We start from the raw sequence: 22022 nt of genomic DNA, 5'->3' as shown, positions 1-22022 counted from the left end.
CTCCCAGCCTTGTGCAGAAACCACATTTTAAAGTTCTGGACATGGTCCTATCTGTCTACCACTGTAGCTATGGAGCTGCTTCTCAAGTTCAGATGAAAAGCAAATAACGGTCCAGGAGTACCAGTTTTTATTTTAGAAACCAGTGCAGGGCAAAAAAAAATTCTCACCGAAGAACCGAAGGTGGAACCAAAGGGTCAAGGCAACACAGATTGAGGGATAAGGTGTAAACCTTTTGAGCAGGATTTCCTTAAGCAATGTGAAGGCAGAGGCTGGCAACAGATGGACAGAGGGTTCATATTCTGGCAGCCACGGGTCAGGCATTCTAGTCAAGAATAGGCGGCCTTTCTTCAGAACAGTGGACAGACCTGCACGTGTCTTAAAGCCTTGTAATGTCAGTCCTTTATTTTAAAACAAAGCGCTAATGTGATATAAATGTGGATTCTTCACCATGTACTTAAAGAATGCAGGATTTGCAGTGCAGAAGATGCATGGAGTATCTCAAATACCCAAATTCAGCCCTGAAGTGAATATTCCATCTTGTGCTACCAATATTATGTCCTCACACAAAGGCGCCATTCCAGAGTCACATGCACTTCTAACTTGGAACATGTGGGCTCAATCGTACAACAAGCATGTCACACCCCACAATCTAAATTAAACCCTCAGATGGACGTGGGCAGGAGTGAGACAATAAGTGGTAAAATGACAAGGCCAAGGCTCAAATGTTACTGTGTCTGTGTGTGAATGTTTATGTGTCAGTGTTTGTAGAGTGCATGAACATGTATGTTGGTCTGTGTAATTGGTGCCTGGTTGTTTGCAAATGATCACATGAATGCCATTGGATATCTGTGACTGACTGGTGATGTAGAGAACTGTACATTATGGCCAAGACTCTCTACCTATAGCGTTGACTGGACTTTGACGGAGAAAGCCCTGGAATATGATGCTGGGTGTCTGGGAATGTGATAACAAAGACTGACCTACAATGGGGGATACATGATGACACAGACTGACAAGTGATGGATTGAACAAGGATATGATAGCAAAGACTGGTGGATGTTGGGGGTCAGGAAGTATAATGTCAAAGACTGGGGCATGATGATGGAACTTGGACATATTATGACAAAGTCTAGGATAGTGGGGGCGTGGCAGATAATAGCATCGAATTTGTGACTTAAATCATGAGTGCCTATTGCAAATGATGACAATGAGGAGCGTGTGACGAGCTGTCTGGGTACCTGATGATAAGGACTGAAGTATGAAGGAGGATGCTGGGTACAGAATGGGAAAGACTGGTCTATCACCGTGGCTGGACACATGAAGTCAAACATATGGTTGCCCATGAGCATGAGGGCAGTGTTTGACATTTGATGGGGGAATGGACACATTATGACAAAGGCTGTCATATTACATATGCACTAGGTGCACTATGGCATTTGAGCCATAAATATATTCGGATTAACATCATTGCATTTAAAAGAAATACCATGGTGATGTTTGTGCAACTAAAATTTAAAACTGATATTTTGGGCCAAAATGTGTATGTTATCCGACAAAGTTCAATCTGATGACTTCACATTTTAACGCAAATTAACGAGTTGATATTGTGGGACAATGTCTTGAGATGAAAGGCTTTCTGATCTGAACTCTGGTTTTCTGATCACTGAACAGACGATGCTTGCGCAATAGGCAGGAATAATAAAGGGCTAGATATTGGCAGCAGCGTGGACTCTGGAGACTCCTGAATGATCTCCATGATGATGACTTCCCCAATGTTTTGGGAAAGCTCTTCCAAATTCAGGTTTAAGTAACAATCACGACTAGAAAGGTCTTTAATAAATAGATTCTGTCTTTATAGGACCCTTATTGGCCCAAATCATTGCCTACGACAGAACCCTTGGGCAATGAATTGTCTGCAGACAAAGCCAGTCACTGCGCTGCTTATTGCTGTAGGGTGATTCTCCTGAGCTTCTCACTGCAGGAAATATCTACAGCTGGAGAATCATTTGGGTTAAATGGTATGACTAAGTGCATGGCTGTTTACCTTCCAGTGCTCCAAGGGCCCCAACTGTTGCCTTTTATTAGTGTATGTATCTGATATCTCACTTTTTTTTAATTCATACTTCTTAATGGACCCTTCCTTGATTGGTCCAACTTTTACGGTTCCTCAGCTTGTGGTAACACAATGACACCGTGAACAGTTTCCATCTGGAAGAACCACACCAAGAACCTGACCTAAAAAACCTACAAACAGAAATTTAAAACCATACTTCTCTGATTCCTCCGCCAAGGAAGAATTACAAAGACGGGTGTTAAGAGAGAAGCTTCCTTGTGTGACCCTGGCGATCCCCTGCACCTCAAGGCATACATTAGAATAAGACCGGGTTTTCATAACCTGGTTAATTGCCTCGCAGTATATGGTTGTGAGTCTGTAATTTTGTTTTGAATCGTATACTTAGACTGGCTATGAACCTCCAGCGCTCTGAGACAAAACACAATGTTGTCTGGCTGATGCCACCACTACTGTTGCTAAGGTGCTGAAAGCAATTTTGAAACGCAAAACATCACACCATCAATGTATGCCTGCAGGATGTTTATGGTTCTTGCATCTGCTCAAAACTACACTGCTTCCCTCATAGGGAAAAAACCTGAAATATGCATTTATGAGCGGTCACCAGCGTTTGCTTGTCTTATCATTGATGGCACGGTCAATCGACGTTGTACCAGAATATCCTTGTCAGGATACCGTCTGGCATGAATATTGTGTCCTAAAGTTTGTTTACAAAATATTACCCCATTTGAGTTAATAATAGACAATGGGATAATATTTTTGTGAACGATATTTAGGACACAATATCTGCATTAGACAATCTTTCGGTATATGATGCTCTCATGCAACTGATCAAACAGCAGTAATGCGGTGTTAGCAACCAGGACACCTCGAGCGTTTGTTTCTGATTGGCTGGTGCACTCTGGGCCCTTCAAAATTGTTCAGATATTTTCCAGATCTCCACTATTCACTGAATAACTTAGTACTAAAATCTGCCCTTCAAACATCGCACTGCATACATTTTAAAATCTGGTATGAACGCTTCGAAGGGGGTCTTGCACACACTGGCCCCTCCCCCCTCTCTTCTATAAGCTGAGCCACATCTGAAATACAGAACGTTACTTTATTAGCCTGACGCTTCTCTAAAAGAAGGAAAACATGTTAACCTCCCATCCAGTGGCGGTGACAAGAGCAGCTTAAAAGGCGTCCTGTCTCCACCTTTGCCCAATGCAAATCCTGCCTCAGACAAGGAGGGGCAAAGGGCAGCCTCGGTGCTGGCTGTGAGCAGAAGGTAGCCGTCTGACAGCAGCAGGAAGCCCGCCAGTCAGGCCAGGGAGCAGTCACTCCCCTAACCCGCGCGGAGCTCGCCTTTTATCAGCCAAGAGAAGAGACGCGTTACCGCTGCCTCCAGTGCCCGGGCTTTACTGCTGAAGCAGGCTGAGGAAGTCTCTTCAGGAGCATAACTGCTGCTCAGATGAAGGGGGCCTAACCCCACGAAGGACCGTCACCAGGCAAATCCGATCCTTGGGAATTCTGGGAAAGGAACCCTGCCCTCACCTGTATATGATTGTTGCCACAAGTCACAATGCACATATCAGGGTCTCTCTTTTATTTATTTTTTGCAGTTTAATATAGTCCGAACTCGACCCAAAGATATTGAAGCGCTTTACATGGGAATTCTCTGCGGCATATTATCAAGCCCATTATCGCCGTTTTGCGGCAGTTTTCTGCCGCTCAAGCGGCGATAATTTTAACGCCATGCTTGATAATATGCCCCTGAGTGATTTGCAAAGAATCACAGGAAGTGGAGTCAAGGCTCGAACCTGCTAACCCCCACTCCAAAGTCGGCAGCTCTGGCCGTTATGCCACATCTTCTCCCTAGTGTGTAAGAATGAGGAGGAGGCGTGCCAGTCATGTCAGATGGATAATACAGCCTTTAACGATTTCCACCCAGTTCACTACTTCAGTCTAACATATACAGAAGAGTTAGAGGGGCCTATTCGCAAAGGTAAATTAATTTACATGTGTAGAGTTACTCATGTGTAAACTTACTACTGCATGTAGTTTTTTTTTTTGTCTAATCACAACTTCCGTGTGTAATGTATTACTAGATACAGATTTACATTTCTCCACCCCCTCAAAACTGGGGGTAGAGGATGTTAGAATAGGATTTACTTTTCATATATAGGCCCCAATGGAAAGGAATAGGGAACATTTATAAATTGTAATAATTATTAAAAAAAGGTGTTTACTGAAAAATGAACTTATAATTATTACCCTAACATAATAAATAAAATGTTACAGCACATCAGCTTACCAAATCAAATTTTTTATAATCAAATGTTTTATAAATGATTAAATAAATACAATATATCAATTTAATGTATAAATGTTAATATTTAAAAATGTGAAGGGAGACTTCAAGGTTCTAGATAAAGTCAAGTCTACGTAAGTCTTGAAGTGACCTCTATGAAGTCCGTACCCATTTTACAGTGTTATAAAAATTCACAGCCATAGCATGCACACGATGTGCACTTAGGTATACTGCCCTGCTTTCACAAAAATGCCCTATTCTAAAAATATTGCTGTTTTTCGAGTTCACTGGCATCAGCACACATTTGTAAATATGCTGATATGCATGGCAGGCTGGAGGAAGTGGGTCAGAAATGCTTTCCCTAATAACAGGCAATGTGTAGTACAAGATCCTGCCCTCATGAACAAACTGGGCACAGACTGAGCCCCACATCTCCTATGGATTTGCTTCAAGATGTTGACCAAACAGACCAATAAGCTACCAGGGCATCTCTCCTGCCTTCCAACACAAACACTATTGTAACTCTAAGACAATGACTACCAAAGTCAGGAAGAAAGATAGTAGGGCAAAATCAGTTTGAGCAGGCACTTGTGGGTGTCGTTTAAAAGAACTCTCTTCCGGCGAACAGGAAAGAGCCAATGCAGGTCAACCTGTCCCTACATTTGCTGCCATACCAAACTACGTATACTATTTGGGAAACTTTACATGACTCCCTCCTCAAGTAATGGGCAAGTGTAAGAAACCATATGAAGTGTCAAAGTGTGTCATTCTGAGTTCATTTATTTGTGGTGGGTCGTGCAGATGCCAAATGACCCTTCCATTGCTGATTTTTAGGTCTCGCCTGACCCAGCGCATGCGCTGGTCGGGCGAGACTTATTGAGAGGGCTCCAAAAAGTGCTACCAGGCCAGCCTAGAGCTACAGTGCATGTGCGCGGGCACGCGCGCCGCGTTGATCGCAGTTACTTTCACTTTCGCGGCCACTTGGCATAGCCAATAGGTCTCGCTTTTGGGACCTTATAAGTATTTAGTTATGCAACTGTTGCATGGCTAAACACTTATAAGGTCCCAAAGGCGAGACCTATTGGTTATGCCAATGCTTGTTTTTTATTGTAACAAAATGTTTTCTAGAGCAAGCCTTGCTAAGGCGATGAAGGCGGGGCTTGACAAATGCAAAACAAATGCATGTATAGTCATTTTCTCTATCAGACAATATATAAATAGTTTTAATATTGGGAATACAGGAGTGAAGCTCTAATGTAACTGACTCATTGGTGTGTTGTTGAGTTAAGGTACTGGGTTCAAATCTATGAAGTGGTCTCCCGACTGAGTAACTTTTATGGCACAATGCAAAAAATGTTGTTGAACAGAAGTACATGTTAAACACCATAATTAATTTATAACAAACAGGCCTTGAAGAGTGGGCCACTCATTCTAAGGCCTGAAAAGTATCAGTCTGCCCAATTGGTCAAGTCAAGATTGTTGACTTGGTCTAGTACATTTCTCAAGGTGTGTCCAAAATGAATTTAAGAACTGAAATGATGCATGATATATTCGATGCATACCCGCATTCTCTCATCCATTTGCACATTTTCGCTAAGTTAACCAGGTTTGTGCATGGCGTGAACAGACACATAGAGTGAACGTCCTAAAGTAGCATTCCTTATGCTAACCACGGTAGGTACTTCGGTGCCCCATCTGTAGGCTACATTCTCTGAACAGGGCAAATAGGCGTTGGCGGCACAACATGTTTCGGAATGGCACTCTGAGAAGCTCCCACACTCTGAAAAGAAGAGCTCGCCGCGAGCTGATACAGTACCTGCTCTGGTTTGATGGGTTCACTGGTCGTGAAGATGTCCGAGTAGTGCTGCCGCTCGAACACTCGGTCCAGCACTTCCAGCTGCTGTTGGGTGAAAATGTCTCCACGCATCTGTTTCCTGAGAAAATCTCTTCCCGGGAGGACATGGCCGTTTGGTACTGGAGATTCATGGATGCCTTAAATAGAAGCCAGAAAAAATATACAGAGCTATTAATATGTTTTGGCTACTCAACAACAAACTGGGAGCAAAATTTGCATCAAAATACATAACTCATGTTATAAATGCCATGAACTATTCTCCACTCAATGCACGCAGGATAGTGGCAGTTGTGACGCTGCTGGCAAAAGTGAAAAATGGATGATGTGGTTATCATATTACGTTATGAATTTAGTCTTGTCAGAGCTGCCCAACCATCCTTCTACTGAGTAACATGTTGTGTCATCCAGGATGCTGCCCTTGGAACTGAGAGACTTGCATTCTGATCCCCGCATCCTCACTTAACCACATTTTGTAGCTCAAGGTAAATTGGTTTATCTTCATGGACCTCAGTTTCCTTACATGTACTTGGAAACAGTATTATGAGATTTCTACAAACAGCATTTGCCTCATGTATTCAGAAGCGCATCTTTTGTGGTGACCTATCACTGGTGCTGTTGCACCATGGTCGTTGTGGTAATTGCATGGACCTCAGACATGCTGTTGTAACAAGAGAATGTTCCTGCAGTCAATATCCCATGCACTGTGGTCATGTCCTTGTCACTTGGGGAGAGGATGTGGTCCGTCGGCTAGACTGCCGACTTTAGTGCTAGAAACAGGGTTCGAGCCTCGGGGTCGCGTCCACATCTTGTGATTCTGGGCAAATGACTTAATCTCCCCGTGCCTGAATTTAATGTAAATACGGTGCTCGTGTAAAGCGCTCCAATACCTTCGGGTGGAGTTCGCGCTATATAAATATGCAGAAAAAAAAACAAAAAAACTTACTATACAAAAAGGCTTCAGCTTTCTTGTGAGAGAATCCTCACACAGCATCTATGAAAGGATGAGCGTGCTGGTTATGTCCTCTGAGATTTCATGCACATAAAAGATACTACGCAAAGTACCAAAAAGTGATGGGCTGCAGTTTGGTTACAGCCCTTGCACTCTGTTCAGAGTAGGGGGGCAGCGAAGGAAAGGGTTGTGGCATTTATGATACAGGAGAAGCCAGAGCTGCGGCTCCAAGGTGCAAAAGAAATGGATTTATATTTGCTCTCTGACAAAACAGAATATGAAGTAATAATTATTGTAATATGGATGCATAATCTGTGCTTTTCGGCACTGCCTTCATCCTTGCAGTAAATAAGCTACTGAAGGTTCCATTGAAAAATACACAAAAAAACCTAAGCCACTCATTTTTGCTCAGGACTGCATTACTGTTCATCACTTTTTTGCTCAAGGGGCCACTACAGACAGATAAGAATCATAGGCTACTTTGTCTTGGTATTCCTCCAACCGGAAGAGCCCACCTATTGGCTGTGACTAGCTTTTCATACATATTTTATAATTTGCATTCATGAGTGTAATTGGTGGAGAATAGGGTTACTTGGCAGAATCTCTACGAGGCTTTGCAAAAATACATAGTGTGCCTTCCTTACAGATCTCCGGATATTGGCAGATATTCCAGATGTGATTAAAGAATGTCAATAAATGGCGGCGAGCAATTGGTAGGATATTTTTCGTATCTGCTGTTGGAATATTCTACGCCAGAGATTTCTATTCTAGCTTTGTTATTTTAGGCCTTTCAGTAGAAAAGCCACCCAACGTTCCTGCCATCATCATAGAGCTGTTGTCTATACAACGACAAGTGCGATATCTCCTCTTCATCAAATTTTGTTCGGTTTTGGCTCAAATCCTATCCTATCATAGGAGTGAACTAACCTGACCCACCCAGTTGAAAGCATAGGCCATCTATTTTAGACTTTTTCTTTCACTTTTCTGATGTGTCCCAAGAGATACAAACTCCTCTTCACAAAGTCTTAAAACATTCCCATACCACTGGTATGCTTGTGCTTCATTGTTTGGTCTCAAAATTCTTCCCAACTTGGCATTAAATTTGTTGTTTAAAAATATTTTTTTCTCCTGTGGATTTGTAGAAAAGGCAGGCACTTTCACTTAAATCTACATTGCAACATGGAAATGATAACAAAAATATATGGTGTGATTTCAAATTGATTAAATCTAATCCCAACGGTTACCAGTAAGAAATTGAATCTAACTTTGTTTCCATATTTGCCGCTCTTATACATACATTGGCGCGTCAATTGATACATTTTGCGTTATACTTCTTTCAATCTGTATCAACACCTCAGATCTTTTGATTGGTATGTCACTAGCCTTTCAGATGTTCTAGGCTATTCTCGAGAATTTAGGAAATCCAAGTTCATCAGGGTAGTACTGAATACCCCACAAAATTAATTACCAGGAAGAAAGTTGCAAGAGTGGCTTTCAGTTGCATTAAGGCCTCATGGTCGTCTGCTATGGGCCATAGTAGAGCATCAATCTAAAAAAGATTTATTTTTTAAGAGAACATGGGTAAAATTCATCTTCCTTCCTGTCTCATACTTCACAATCTACAAAACCCTTTGTCTTCCTAAAAATAATGGCAGTTCCTCAGTAGCCCGCAGAGCCACACGTGCAGAGGATATCTTTGATCCATCTGTACCTCTGTTTCTTCCTAACTCCTTCAACCTTGGCCTGTGAGATTTGTGACTCACAGAAATAATGATACAAGTCCAAGTATGTCTTAAAATTTGAAATTAGGCAAAACATTTACGACCCTGGAGGTGCAATAGGTCTCCACCGATACATGCGGAAGGGAAACCTACCCAGTTGGTCGATACGGGTACTGCCGATCCCCATAAAGAGAGGGTTGCGAGTTTGGGATACGAATAATACGTGCCCAGTTAGTATTTCTATCTCTGACATCTGTCATTTTATGATTAGGGATTATAGGGTTCCCTCCCTGAGCCCCTTTTTTCTATTAACTAAGGTCCTGATGAAGCGCTATGGGATCCACTAGGGACCATGGGAAGCGCGAAACATGTTGACCACCCACCACCCACTCACTGATAAAAAAAACTTTTTGTTTAGTGACTCACACGGGTTGAGAGCAGCGGGAGAACTTTTTGTATTTCCCATTTGACATGAGTGCATGTCGCGCCCTTGTCTCCCCATCACTTTTAACTGACCCTTAGGACCCACGAATAAATTTACAAGGGTACCTACGGTCCATTTTATCTCACCATTCACTACCTCACCCACATACCCACATGCACAACTGCGGCGACTCCTTTAAAAGATCTCCGACAGAGCTCCCTTACGAGGGCCCGTGAGGGACTGCAGCGCCACCCCCACGAGGAGCACAGCCCTATGATGATGCTTTGCACCCGCAAGGGTGTGTGAGGGCACAACTAGTATCCGTGCAAGGAGTAGCATAACCTTTTTTTCATGCACACTCCTTCGCCTGGTTTTAAGAACCCCCTTGACCGGGAGGATAACCGACCCGGACCACATTGGGGACCTCTTCTATTCCCGCCCCTGCCCCCCCCCCCACCAGTTTTTTTTAGGAACTGATACCATCCTTTTTTTTGTAAAACATTTACGAGGACTGACTAAAGTCATAATTTTCATATTAGCCATTAGTTGTTAGCTAATATCACTCAAATATCCTGACCCTCCCCTTACACCCATATACTCATTTTTTCCATTCAAACTCCCAGTGCATTTTTCCCCGTGTCCCCTCTCACATCTCTCTACACCCAGGCCTCAGGGAATTGGAGCTAGGTCTTATACCTACCCGCATATCCCCCTTAAAAGATCCAAATGCACTCCAAGTAATGCCCTTAGGAAAACATGGTAAGAGAGCCAATCTGGTCCGTAGACCCCCCCCCCCCCCAGCCCCCCAAAACAACCTTAATATTCCTTAAGGCCTCACAGATAGCAATTTAGCTGTGCCCTAATACTTCAACATCCACATATAAAATCAAATTGCAATAGTGTCTCCGAATATGTATTATCGGCCGCAGGTCAATGCTAACTATGAGCACATCTTCCAGTTCCTAGTGAACCAAGGAGAACATGAGTTGCTTGCTTGATTTCATGCTTAAATGTGAGAGTTGGTGGGCACACAAACCTAGGTGGCACATGGAACAACATAAGTGCTCAGACTACTACTAGATAATGCTCAGTCAAACTAAAGTTCATCATCTTGAGTGAAAATGGTATGTCAGTGTGGCTGATCCTGGACATAAAAAGGCTGCATGACCTGCCATGTTATAGGTGAAGATAACTTGACAGGAATGCAAATAAAAACTGAAATGCCCTAGAAGGCATACACGAGGCTGGTGAAGTTATTGGTCAGATACACTCCTATATCCAGGGACTCACTTGTTGTGTGGTTAATTGAACCATATTGTCAAGGTCTGCATTTAGAAGACACTTAGTGCATACATAATCAAAGAAATAGGGTTGTGTGCATGCGCTCCTAGATGGACAAATTCTACTTTCATCCTTGATCAGTGGGTAAGATGAAGCAGATGGTCCTGTTGCCCTCCATGGCAAAAAAGGCGGCAAAAAAACACTCTGTGAGTTCAGTAGCAAAGTCAACATTAGCGGGCTGAACATCATTAGCTTTCCCCATTGTTACTCTGGTCTGCTCATACAGTGGTCATACTTAAGACTAAGTGCCAGGATACCCATAGGGTGGCAGTTTGCGCTATACAAGAACTAAAAAAAAAAAAAAATCACCACAATCATTGTTACTCCCACATCTCTGAGCACGGTCACAAAATAGTTCAATAACCTGAAGCTGTGACCTGGTTCTGACACACCTCTTCATGGATTTTTTTTCTGTGAAGGTATTGCCCCATTATCCCTGACGGGAACATTTACAGCTCATTTATATCATGGTCACACCTATGTCGATGGAAAGGTCTTTGAGTGTAATATTGGTACAGGATTCATCTTCAGTTGCTGCATGGCTTAGGCCCTACAGCTCATGTATCTTTCATTCAGTACACATACATGTGAAGGCAAGTTGGAAGACATTCTTGTTTAATACAAGGCGCTCTTCGAAGGCATAGGCTCAGGCAGACACAATGATGTATGACTACACATAGATTCAAAGTGCATAGTTCCTTGACACATGCATATCCTCTTTAAATAAGCAGTGAATAGAGAAGCGGTCTGAGAAGATGAAATTACTGATATTGGTAAAGTCGCCAAGAAGCAGAAACAACCAGGTGCATTCATATTATGCATAGAGGGAGGCTTTCAAACAAACCAATCAAATAAAGGGATGACATCATAGCTGATCTCAAGGGAGCCTGATAGTTTTCTAAACTAAAAGTCAATGGGGTACCAACAGTGATGGCTTCATGAATAATAAATATTAAGTGAGGTTTTTTTATATAGTATGTTTTATACTTCACTTTGTGCTATTTGTAAGGGTTGTAAATAGCAGACGGCACTAAACAATTTAATGGTATGCAATTTACTGACTTCATAAGGATGGAAGGCTGAGTTGGCCTGTCCAGGTTTAAGATTTGTGTTCTACAGATAATCATAAATGTCACCCGTAAGCATTTAACTCACTGAACCACTTAACTGGAGATGGGAGTCCATTGCCTGTGCCAGCTGGGCGCTGACTCCCACGGTGTAGTTGTACTCCCAGACTGAGAAGAAAGTCACTGCCGTCCTGTGGAGATACAGTCAGTATGCTGTTGTGCATAAGGGCATAGATTTAGGATTTCCGAACCCCTACTGCACCCATGATTGCAGCAGTACTGATTTGGCGTAGAATATCTGATTTTGACAAGTTGGCTAGTTGTTTCAATATCCCAACCTACCCTGAGAGCATTTCAGGAGGTCCCTACTAAAATGGATGTACACCGCAAACTAGTGATGGCAGGGCTGCGCCTCAATCATCTCGGTTGTCATTCACCCAAGTTGAATTTCTTGCTGCGTTTGTGGTTGCTGTGAAGGCCCTTGTAAGAATGGGTGGACATCAGGATCCAACAGATGATCTCCCTATGCCTGGTATATCAGAAGTCTGGAGATGATGGGTTTGCACCCTACACAATAAAATTATCCAGCACAGAACCATAGGAGACAATCAGTACTGACGTCCAATGCTCCCCAGACGAGTAACATCTTCTGGCCATGATTGATGAGATCTCCATGTATCCTGAGATGGAAACCGTCTATTCATTCTAAGCGGAGGCAGCGATTCCCAAGGTGGGCAGACTACCCTCCACTCACGTTCTGCCTCAATAAACAAAGCAGGGCTTCAACCCACGTTTTTGTACAGGTGTCTTTCAGCGTTTGCCATCACAAGATCATGCCACCTTGCAATGTTTATGCACATTCTTATGAAAACACTCTGAATCACTGCAAATAAAATGGCGGCATCTGTTTTAAAGGTTCTATATTTATACCCCCACTCCTCAAGTGGTGATATGTCCACAACTATGCCGCTCAGCTGATTTATAGCAGGACCAGTCCCATGCCACAGCTTTTGGATGCTAGTGGTAGTCTTACCCAAATGAGGTGGAATGCAGAAGGAAGCAGAAGCTAACAGGCAATTGAAAGCTCAAGTCAACACTCCATCAGCGTGAGTTTCAAAGAAGGCAGTTGTATCTGCCACAAAAGGTCCATAAAGCCACTGAGCTAAAAGGGAAGTCCCTTCTGCAGCACAGCAGTTAACAGGCCAACACAGCAAAGCAGTTGGCAAAGTGGCAGGCCCTCATGCAGCGCAGCAGCTCTGCTTCTTTCCTAAATCTCCTCAGGTTCCAAAAGTGAACTGAGTTCATGGTGTCAGACGTCCAGTATTTATACCCATTTTAGTCTTTGAAGTTGAGAGACTTCAAAGAAAGGTCTTTGTAGTGCACAAGACCCTGCCCCTCTGTGCCCTGGATCCAGACTCACTACAGGGGGTATACAGCCCTTTGTTTGGGGACAGGACCTAGCCTGTTCAGGTAGGTGTCAGCCCCTCCTACACATCCTGGCTCAGGCAGACCCATCAACATACAGATCACCACTGAGACACACCTATCCTTCCTTTGTGTCTGTATGTACAAAGGGAATGCAGGAATCCAGCTGTGACTCAGCCCAGAAGTGTACTCTAGAGACAGGCAGAAGGCACTAAAGGGTTTAAGGAAGAAAACGCCATCTTTCTTAAAGTAGTTTTGAACAACAGGGGCAACCCTAGAACAAGAACCAGGGGTTAAATAATACTGGAATCCAAACAGTGGTTCAATACAAATTTAAGAGTGAAAAGAAATTTGAGATCAAAGAAGCAAAATCTTAAAAGCGTGTGGAAAAAGAAAAAGAAGGAAATACCAGAAAATAGTGCTACCTAACTAATAAAACCAAAACCCATGTACAAATAATCACTTTTGTATTTATAAATGTATTATCAAAGAAGTTTTTGCACATAAAACATTAATGGGAGAGATAGGCCTTGCAGTTGTGGAATATAAATTTAAGGATATTTAACTACCAGGGCATGTAAAACTTAAAAGTACATGTCCTACCTTTTAAGTATAGTGTAACCTGTCCTTGGGCTGCCCAGGGCCTACTTTAGGGGTGACCTATTTGTAATAAAGGGGAAGGTTTGAGTTTCACACGTAGGAGACCTTTCCAGGTTAAAATGGCAGTTCAAAACTGCACACACATGCTCTCCAGTGGCAGGCCTGAGAAATGTCTAAAGGGCTACTTAGGTGGGTGGCACAATGAGTGCTGCAGGCCCACTAGTAGCATTTGATTTATAGGCCCTGGGCACAGCTAGTCACTTTAGTAGGGACTTATAAGTAAACCAAATATTCCAATCATGAGTAAACCATTTGTCATAACATTTTAGGTGCAGAGCACATGCACTTTAGCATAGGTCAGCAGTGGTAAAGTGCTCAGAGTCCTAACACCAACAAAACAAAGTCAGAAACAGGAGGTCAGAAGGAATAAAGCCAGGGGAAACCAGGCCAAGAGATGACTGGTCTACCAATAACATAAAGTAACAGATGGTGTCCATGACAGGAGCTTGCCTTGCAAACATTTGAGAATGCTCACAATTACGCAGCATTTTATGAATACAAAATATGCATTCCTAAAATTCAGGGGTGGCTCCGCCATGTGGGCGGAGGAGCGTCGCCCCACTGCTTTCTCGCAGTATGAGAAGCAGAAACCTAAAATGGTATTATAAATACCATTTTATGTTTCTGCTTCTCGCACTGTGTGAAAGCAGAAGGGTTTGGTTGGGGATCTGCTCGAGGACAGGGGAGGAGTGGATTGCCCAAGGTTGCGGGCCCTGACTGTTGGTCGGCCTCTGGGGCCAACCAAACCAGTTTTGCTCACTCTCCCTTTTTCTCCATGTAGGCTGCATGTAGCCTACATGGAGAAAATGGCCTCCCCGTAGACGCCTGTGTGGTCGGCGTTGCAACCAATCACAACGCTGGAATTCCCATATTATGATAATAAGGTGCTTGACATAAAAAAGTGATAGAAAATATCACCACCTGATAATGCTTTTCAAAGTCCTGAGTTGGTGAGGCGAACAAGCTGATTTTTTCTGAGGAGTAGTCCACGTACCTGGGGAGGGAGTCACCCTATGCTCTCCGATAAACAAGCATGAAGCACCAGAAAATGGATAGGAAATTCTTTATCTTCAAATTCTATTCCACAGTATCGCAGTTTCCTGCGGCAACCCAACTTAAAAAATATCCTTTAAACCCTGCTATGATTAAATTCACAATTTTTGATTATGAGCATTGCATGTTAGCTGTATGATTGTGATAAGAGTCTTTATGCCTCATTATATCAGCCATGGAGTTTTACCCTGTAAGTTCACCTCCGACTAACACTTACCAAGTCAGACGTGGAGGAGTGAGGTGAATTACTATGTATTACTATGTAAACTAAGGATTCCCTTAGAAATTGAGTTTTAACAGGGATCCATTAATTCTGGCTCCATTTTTCTAGGTTACTCCTCATTATGCACTTGACATTTGACAGGGTGAAATCTACTGATTCGCATATCTACTGCAAATCTTGTTATCTCAATGCAAATCAGGATTACTGGGGACCTCAGAACCAGGCCTGTTGTGGTCAGAACAGTTGTAGAAGTGGTGAATTTACCATCAGCTGAAGCAATGCCCGCCAGAGTCCTGCAGGGGACTGGGAAAGATGAAATGCTCTATTGACATAGATCTGAGGCAGCAACTGCAATCAACATTCTGTAAGAAGATTTTTGGATAATCCTTGTGACATGTTTTTTCCCACCATGAACATTTAGATTTCAGCAATGTTTTTTGTTGTTGCTGTGAGTGGCATTTGCACCAGATTGCATTCTTCTGGCGATCTTTGAAATGAACTAGGAATGTGATTCCACACATGCCCGCAAGGTCGCCTACATGGGTTATTGGCCCTGAGCTCATGAGAAGCACAGACGAGACATACCTGTGGATAAATAATCATGCATTAAGAGAGGCACAACTGAACAATCTATATGATAAGAAAGAGTCTAGCAGGAATATGATGGAAGCACTTGCATGCTGTCTGTCGCTAAAGTCACTTTTTGCAGGTGCCCTAAATGCGGCACAAATCCTGCATCTTCGAATGTCCAGATCAGTCTAGTCAACATAGAGAAGGGAAAAGAGATGTCATGGAGCCCCAATGTCAATTACAAAAAACTATTGAACTCACCAGCCCAAAAGGTAAAAGCATCAAGTGTAACACAGATCAGTGCACCTCCAAAGCTATAAAGTTACACACTCATGCATCTACAATCTCAGGCGTTAAACAGACCCGTGCACCTCCAATGCTTAGGCATAACAGACCTGTTCACAACCAGAGTTAAAACATAAGGCAGACCCCTGAACCTCAAAGGTTTAGCTATAACATAAACACGTACACCTCCGGAGCTCAGACAAAACGCCTTTAAATCTCAGGCGTTGCATAGACATGTGAATCTTCAAAGCTCAGGCGTAACGTAGACCTGTGTACCCTCAGAGCTCAAATATAACACAGACCCATGCACCTCCAAAGCTGAGGTGTAACACAGACCAGCTCAACTCCAGAGCTCAGACCTAACAAAGACCTGTGCAACTACAAAGCTGAGGTGTTACATAAATCTGTTCACCACCAGAACTCAGACGTAACACCTACCCGTGCAACTCCAAAGCTCAGGCGTAACACAGATCTGTGCACCTGCAAAGCTCAGACAAAAACCCGACCTATGTACCTCCAAAGCTCATTTGTAGCACAGATCTGTGCACTGCCAAAGTTTAGTGTAAGGTAGACCTGATAACCTCCAGAGCTCAGATGTAAAACAATCCTGTAAACCTCCAAAGCTCAGGTGTAAAATAGGCCCTGCACCCCCAAAGCGTGGCCATGACACAGGCCCATTTACCTCCAAAACTCAGAGGTAACTCAAACCCTCGCACTTTCAAAGGTGAATTGTAACACAGGCCTGTGCTCCTCCAGATCTCGGGCATAATATAGACCTGTGCACTTTCAGAGCTGTGGCATAATATAGACCTGTGCGCTTTCAGTGCTGTGGCATAATATAGACCTATGCACTTTCAGAGCTGTGGCATAATATAGACCTGTGCACTTTCAGAGCTGTGGCATAATATAGACCTGTGCGCTTTCAGTGCTGTGGCATAATATAGACCTGTGCACTTTCAGAGCTGTGGCATAAAGCTGTGGCATAATATAGACCTGCGCACTTTCAGAGCTGTGGCATAATATAGACCTGCGCACTTTCAGAGCTGTGGCATAATATAGACCTGTGCGCTTTTAGAGCTGTGGCATAATATAGACCTGTGCATTTTCAGAGCTGTGGCATAAAGCTGTGGCATAATATAGACCTGTGCACTTTCAGAGCTGTGGCATAAAGCTGTGGCATAATATAGACCTGTGCACTCTCAGAGCTGTGGCATACTATAGACCTGTGCACTTTCAGAGCTGTGGCATAATATAGACCTGTGTGATTTCAGAACTGTGGTATAATATAGACCTGTGCACTTTCAGAGCTGTGGCATAAAGCTGTGGTATAATATAGACCTGCGTACTTTCAGAGCTGTAGCATAATTTAGACCTGGTCACTTACCGTGATGCACTGGGGTTCTCCTCCAGACGTCCTTGTTCAACCTAGGGCCTTTATAAATGAGTGCAGGGTGAGACTCACTGGACGTATAGGGGGTCTCAGGTCAAACCGTGCAGCAGGGCCCGATCATTTTACATGATGTAACTGGTCATAGGACCTTGGATGCTTTAAAAATGTGCTTATCCAGTTTAGCGCTTCTCACAATTTCTGATTTAAACATGTGGCATTTAAGGTTCATCTCTAACAGGTTGAAAAGCATCCCCGCGTGCGTCTGCAAACCTTGTGCGTTCACAGAGGACGCTGTACATCATGAGCATCTCGGCAATCCATACCGTACAACTCCATTACCGTCCACCGCGGCTAATTACTTCACTTTACAGGAAGATGCAGGTTAATTAAGACAGATGCTAGCCAGGGCGCCTTAGACATTACCGGGAGAGTGAAGTATTTCTAGACGCAAAAGGCTGGATTTTTTTCTACAGCATGCTTGGAAATTAGCTTCAAGGGTAGGACGACTGCGTTAATAATTATAGTATTGCACAAAAATGTGAAAAGCATGTTATTACATATATGTCTATGTGCATAAACTCATATTTTTATATAGATGTGCGTGTATATATATATATATATATATATATATATATATATATATATGTATGTATTTATATATATACAACTTGATGTAATATATTATACATCTAAATGCATATGAGTATATATATATGTATATATATATATAGCTATAAACACACCACACGCATGCAAAATGCAAGATTGTGAGCGTATATATATACTGTAAATTCGCTCTCTATGCATAGATACATATATATATTGCTATAAACACAACAAACATATATACAAGATTATAAGAATGTATGCATATATATGTGCATATTCACACAGTATAACAACAATTTTACAAAAATACACATACAAACACACACCCGAACATACAAATACAACTTAAGTAAAAAAAATATATATATTTTTTTACATATATATATATGTACATATATGTGTGTGTGTGTGTGTGTGTGTGTGTGTGTGTGCATATATATATACACACACACCCATTGGTGTGTGTCTGAATGTGTATTTATGTGTTTTTGTGTTCTTTTCAAAGGCCTTCCAAATAAATCATGTTATTTCTCAGAGATGGGAGCATTTTGCCATCGATCAAAATAAAAAAGACGTAGAAGAAAAAGCTAAATCATGTGAAATCCAAAAATACTTTTCATTTGGAGGAGATATCAGGCCATTTCAACGGCCCTGATGGAGTCTCAACTCTGTCTCCATTACTGCCTGAAGGCAGCGGGAGTCAGAAGCCGGCTCCACTAGATAATATTCCCCGTAAGATGGTCAGCGAGATATATATAAATATATATGATCTTCAACCTCTATTGATTGACCAATTTCACAAGCAAAGACTGGTGAAATGAAGCTGAAATGAACATCATGCTTTAACTCATTGAACCCATCAGGCCTGAGTTAATCCCACTGTCCACTGTCTCTGATAGAATTCAATTGATCAATCATGTTTCGGTGATAGTACCATTTCACTGGCTTATTGCTTCTTCATCTCGGGGCTTGACCTGCTAGATAGACCCGGGCCAACGCCGCGCCTCAAGAGCTGAAGAGATCAGCATCTGCCGGCTGCCCAAGCTTGCAGCCACTCTGGGAATATCTGTGCTCAGCTGCAGTGATGGTAGGTGGCGGTCTGTGTTATTTTCCTATGCTTTTCACAATATTTGGGTATGCGCATGTGATTTCTCTCCATGGTTCACTTTGCAACTCCTCCTTACCCAATGGATACTGTTGCATATCACAGTAGATGTTGCTGGAAATGTTGTAAATTTGTGTTACTTGTAAAGCAGTGTTCATGTATTTGTCAATAAGCATTTTACACAGAAACACAATTTCACCACAAAGACATGCAGTGTACACCTCTGTAGGATGTAAAAATCTATTCAACAGTGCTGGCTATCTAACAGTGGGAGGCAGCAGGGGCACTGCTGTGGCCAATAAGGGAAAAGACATAGCAGGGACGATTGAATAGGAAAAGTTGAAAGGTAGTGTAGGCGCGGATTCTACAGTTAATATTTCTACATCACAAATGTGATAATTATATTGTGTCTAATACAATGAAGTTTTGTTAGCTTAGCATGAGTGAAGCCTTAGGCCTACTTAAGTTTTCAGATTGCACATTTCCAGTGTGCGCAGAGTTCTCATCATGACACTAACTCCTCTTCCCCTCCATGCCTGTGTACCGCAGAGATCAGATGTTACATTCATTGCTAGTTTAATAGCATGAAATTCAATTAGCCCAATGGTTGTGTTTGGTTTGTAACATTTATAAAATGCAATGTTTTCTAGTCCTGAATGGACATATTTACAGTTGTATACAAATGATGGCCATTTCGGCCGAAACTGAGGTGCTGTTGATATTTTGATTGCAGTATTGTCGTGTGTAAGGCATTGCACAACATGTTCATTAGATGTATGGCAAATGTCAATATCACCATGCGATGTGTTTTCCATTCAGCTATTGGTCATGATATGTAACATTCTTTGTCACACCACAGTGCACAGTTTCTCTGTCTGAAAAGATATTAAGACTCACCATTTTAAGGATGAGGCGTGACCTTTTCCCCAACTCTTAGAGATCAGACCCTATGTCGGTCTGTTTATGACTCTGATCTTAGAATCTTTCCATGTTCCTTCGGCCTGAGTTAATGAACAGTCTTTACGACCAGTGTTTCTTTTTTCCCCTTTGCCTGTTGTGCTAGACTGTATTTCTGTTCTAGCAATTAATCAGATTAGGACTTAGATTCCGTTGCCAACAATATTTTCATTTTATTTGCATTTTCATGTTTTGAAGTGACTGACTAACCAATACCTTTCGCCTTCTGTATTTGAGGTATTTGATTCTTAATTTTAAATACACCTTCATGGTTTGTACTATAGAGCCCCGTCATTCAGTCAGTCAATAGACACTTGATTCGGTCTTTTACGACACTAAAGTATACAAATAATCCACATAGCAATCAATAAAATTAATATAAAAGAATTTTAAAATAATCTATTCACATTCTTAAAGCCAGTAACCCTCAGGTCTTTTAAAAATTATTTTAAACATTTCTAAAACACACATTTTCATTTTCATCTCCTAAAGCATCGAATATTTCTTACCACATATCTTTTACCCTTTCATGGCTCATTCTCCTCGTACGCTTAACACCTAATCAACTCAATACTCATTACATTTAAGGAACTCTTTAACTTTTTTTTATATATTTTCCCATGGCGCAAGCTATGTCAAAATTAATCATTTCCACTAAAAGATTTACTGCTTGCATCCTATTTTTATTTTTAATATCATACTTTTAAAAAATCGGGCATATAAACTCTCTTCGAATTTCTAAAACCTTCTGGCAATCCAATAAAATACGTATGATATTACATACAGTTCCTAAGGTGCAGGTGCATTTTCCTTTATTTTTAATCATGGAACTTTATACCCTTTTGTTCGCATAGCATGGGTTTACCCCGATTCTTAGCCTTAACCCCTTCGCTGCCGCGGACATTCCGCTGCAGCGCTGGGGGGGGCAGGGGGGCAGCGCGGTGGGCCTGTGCTCATGACGGAGCCGCTCCGTCATGAGCCACAGTTGAGCTGTGCTCATGACGGAACGGTTCCGTCATGACTCCGCCCATTTGCGTTGTCCCCTCGCACAGGCGGGGAAACAGCGCCGCGCAGGCGGAGCGGCCGCCAACAGGATTGTCATGACGGAACCGTTCCGTCATGAGCACACGCCAACCGTGGCTCATGACGGAACGGTTCCGTCATGAGCAGGGAAGGGGTTAAAACTTCTCGCCTTAACGGGCAGCTTGGTAGCCTGTCAAAATAGGGGAAGTGTAGTTCCTTTTGCCACGCTGTGGCCATATGGAGAACTGAGCTTTTCCTCAAGAGGTAATCTTGGTCCTGTACTCAAGAGGTTTCTTTTCTCAGGATCCTAAGTTCCCTCATCAATTTTGAGTTGAAAGGACTGGGGGCACAGCTTAAGCTTTAACATTCAACGCGCTTTGTTGATGGTGGCTCTGGCCTCTTTTGCCCAAGTTAGCTCACTACCCACAATTTAGTTCCTGCACCATTATGAGATTTTATGTTCATCACCCGATCCAAAACGCTACCAAAAGCGTAGTAGTGCCATACAAGCTGTTATACCCCATGAGGTGATTCCCAATTCTAGTCTCGCTGCCTGTACCATTGACGATTTAGGCAGAGATAATAGATTTTTCAGACTGTTTCGTTCCTCCACGTCCCACCTATTCTAGGGCCCTGTCTAATGTGGATTTCCCTGAGTGGATTTCTTGTCTCTGGGTAAATATTGTTATAAATGTAGGGCTCTTGTCTGGATTAGACTCACACATAGCCGCGATTCCTCGATCGTCCATTTCATGTAGGATAGTAGTGAGGTAAAGGGTGGTTCAAATCAGCAAAGTGGTAAATATGCCTAGAGAAAGTGTTGCTAGAAGTTGACAGATTTTTGGAAGGGATATGCTGCTGTCATCCTTTGACTGCTGTCTTAACAGTGCCAAATACACTGTTATGTTATGATTTCTGGTATCTTTAGCATACAAAAACATGCTTGGCCACTTCAGGATGCACCTGGGGTCTGAGACCGATACAAAGACTGCTTGTTGAGC

At 42.5% G+C, this 22022-nt stretch overlaps 1 protein-coding gene across 3 annotated transcripts in view; it reads right to left on the bottom strand.

Annotated features, from left to right (window-relative positions):
- PAX5 (paired box 5) overlaps positions 1–22022 on the bottom strand; it is a 521765-nt gene that overhangs the window by 243125 nt on the left and 256618 nt on the right. For all 3 annotated transcript variants that reach the window (XM_085641098.1, XM_085641099.1, XM_085641100.1), the window contains exon 6: positions 6181–6356. In XM_085641098.1, the coding sequence (XP_085497224.1) occupies positions 6181–6356 (176 nt within the window). The remainder of the gene's footprint in view (positions 1–6180; positions 6357–22022) is intronic.

Source organism: Triturus cristatus, chromosome 2_2, assembly GCF_964204655.1.
Source record: "Triturus cristatus chromosome 2_2, aTriCri1.1, whole genome shotgun sequence".
Lineage (NCBI taxonomy): Eukaryota > Metazoa > Chordata > Amphibia > Caudata > Salamandridae > Triturus > Triturus cristatus.
This window is presented reverse-complemented; position numbering and strand designations above follow the sequence as displayed.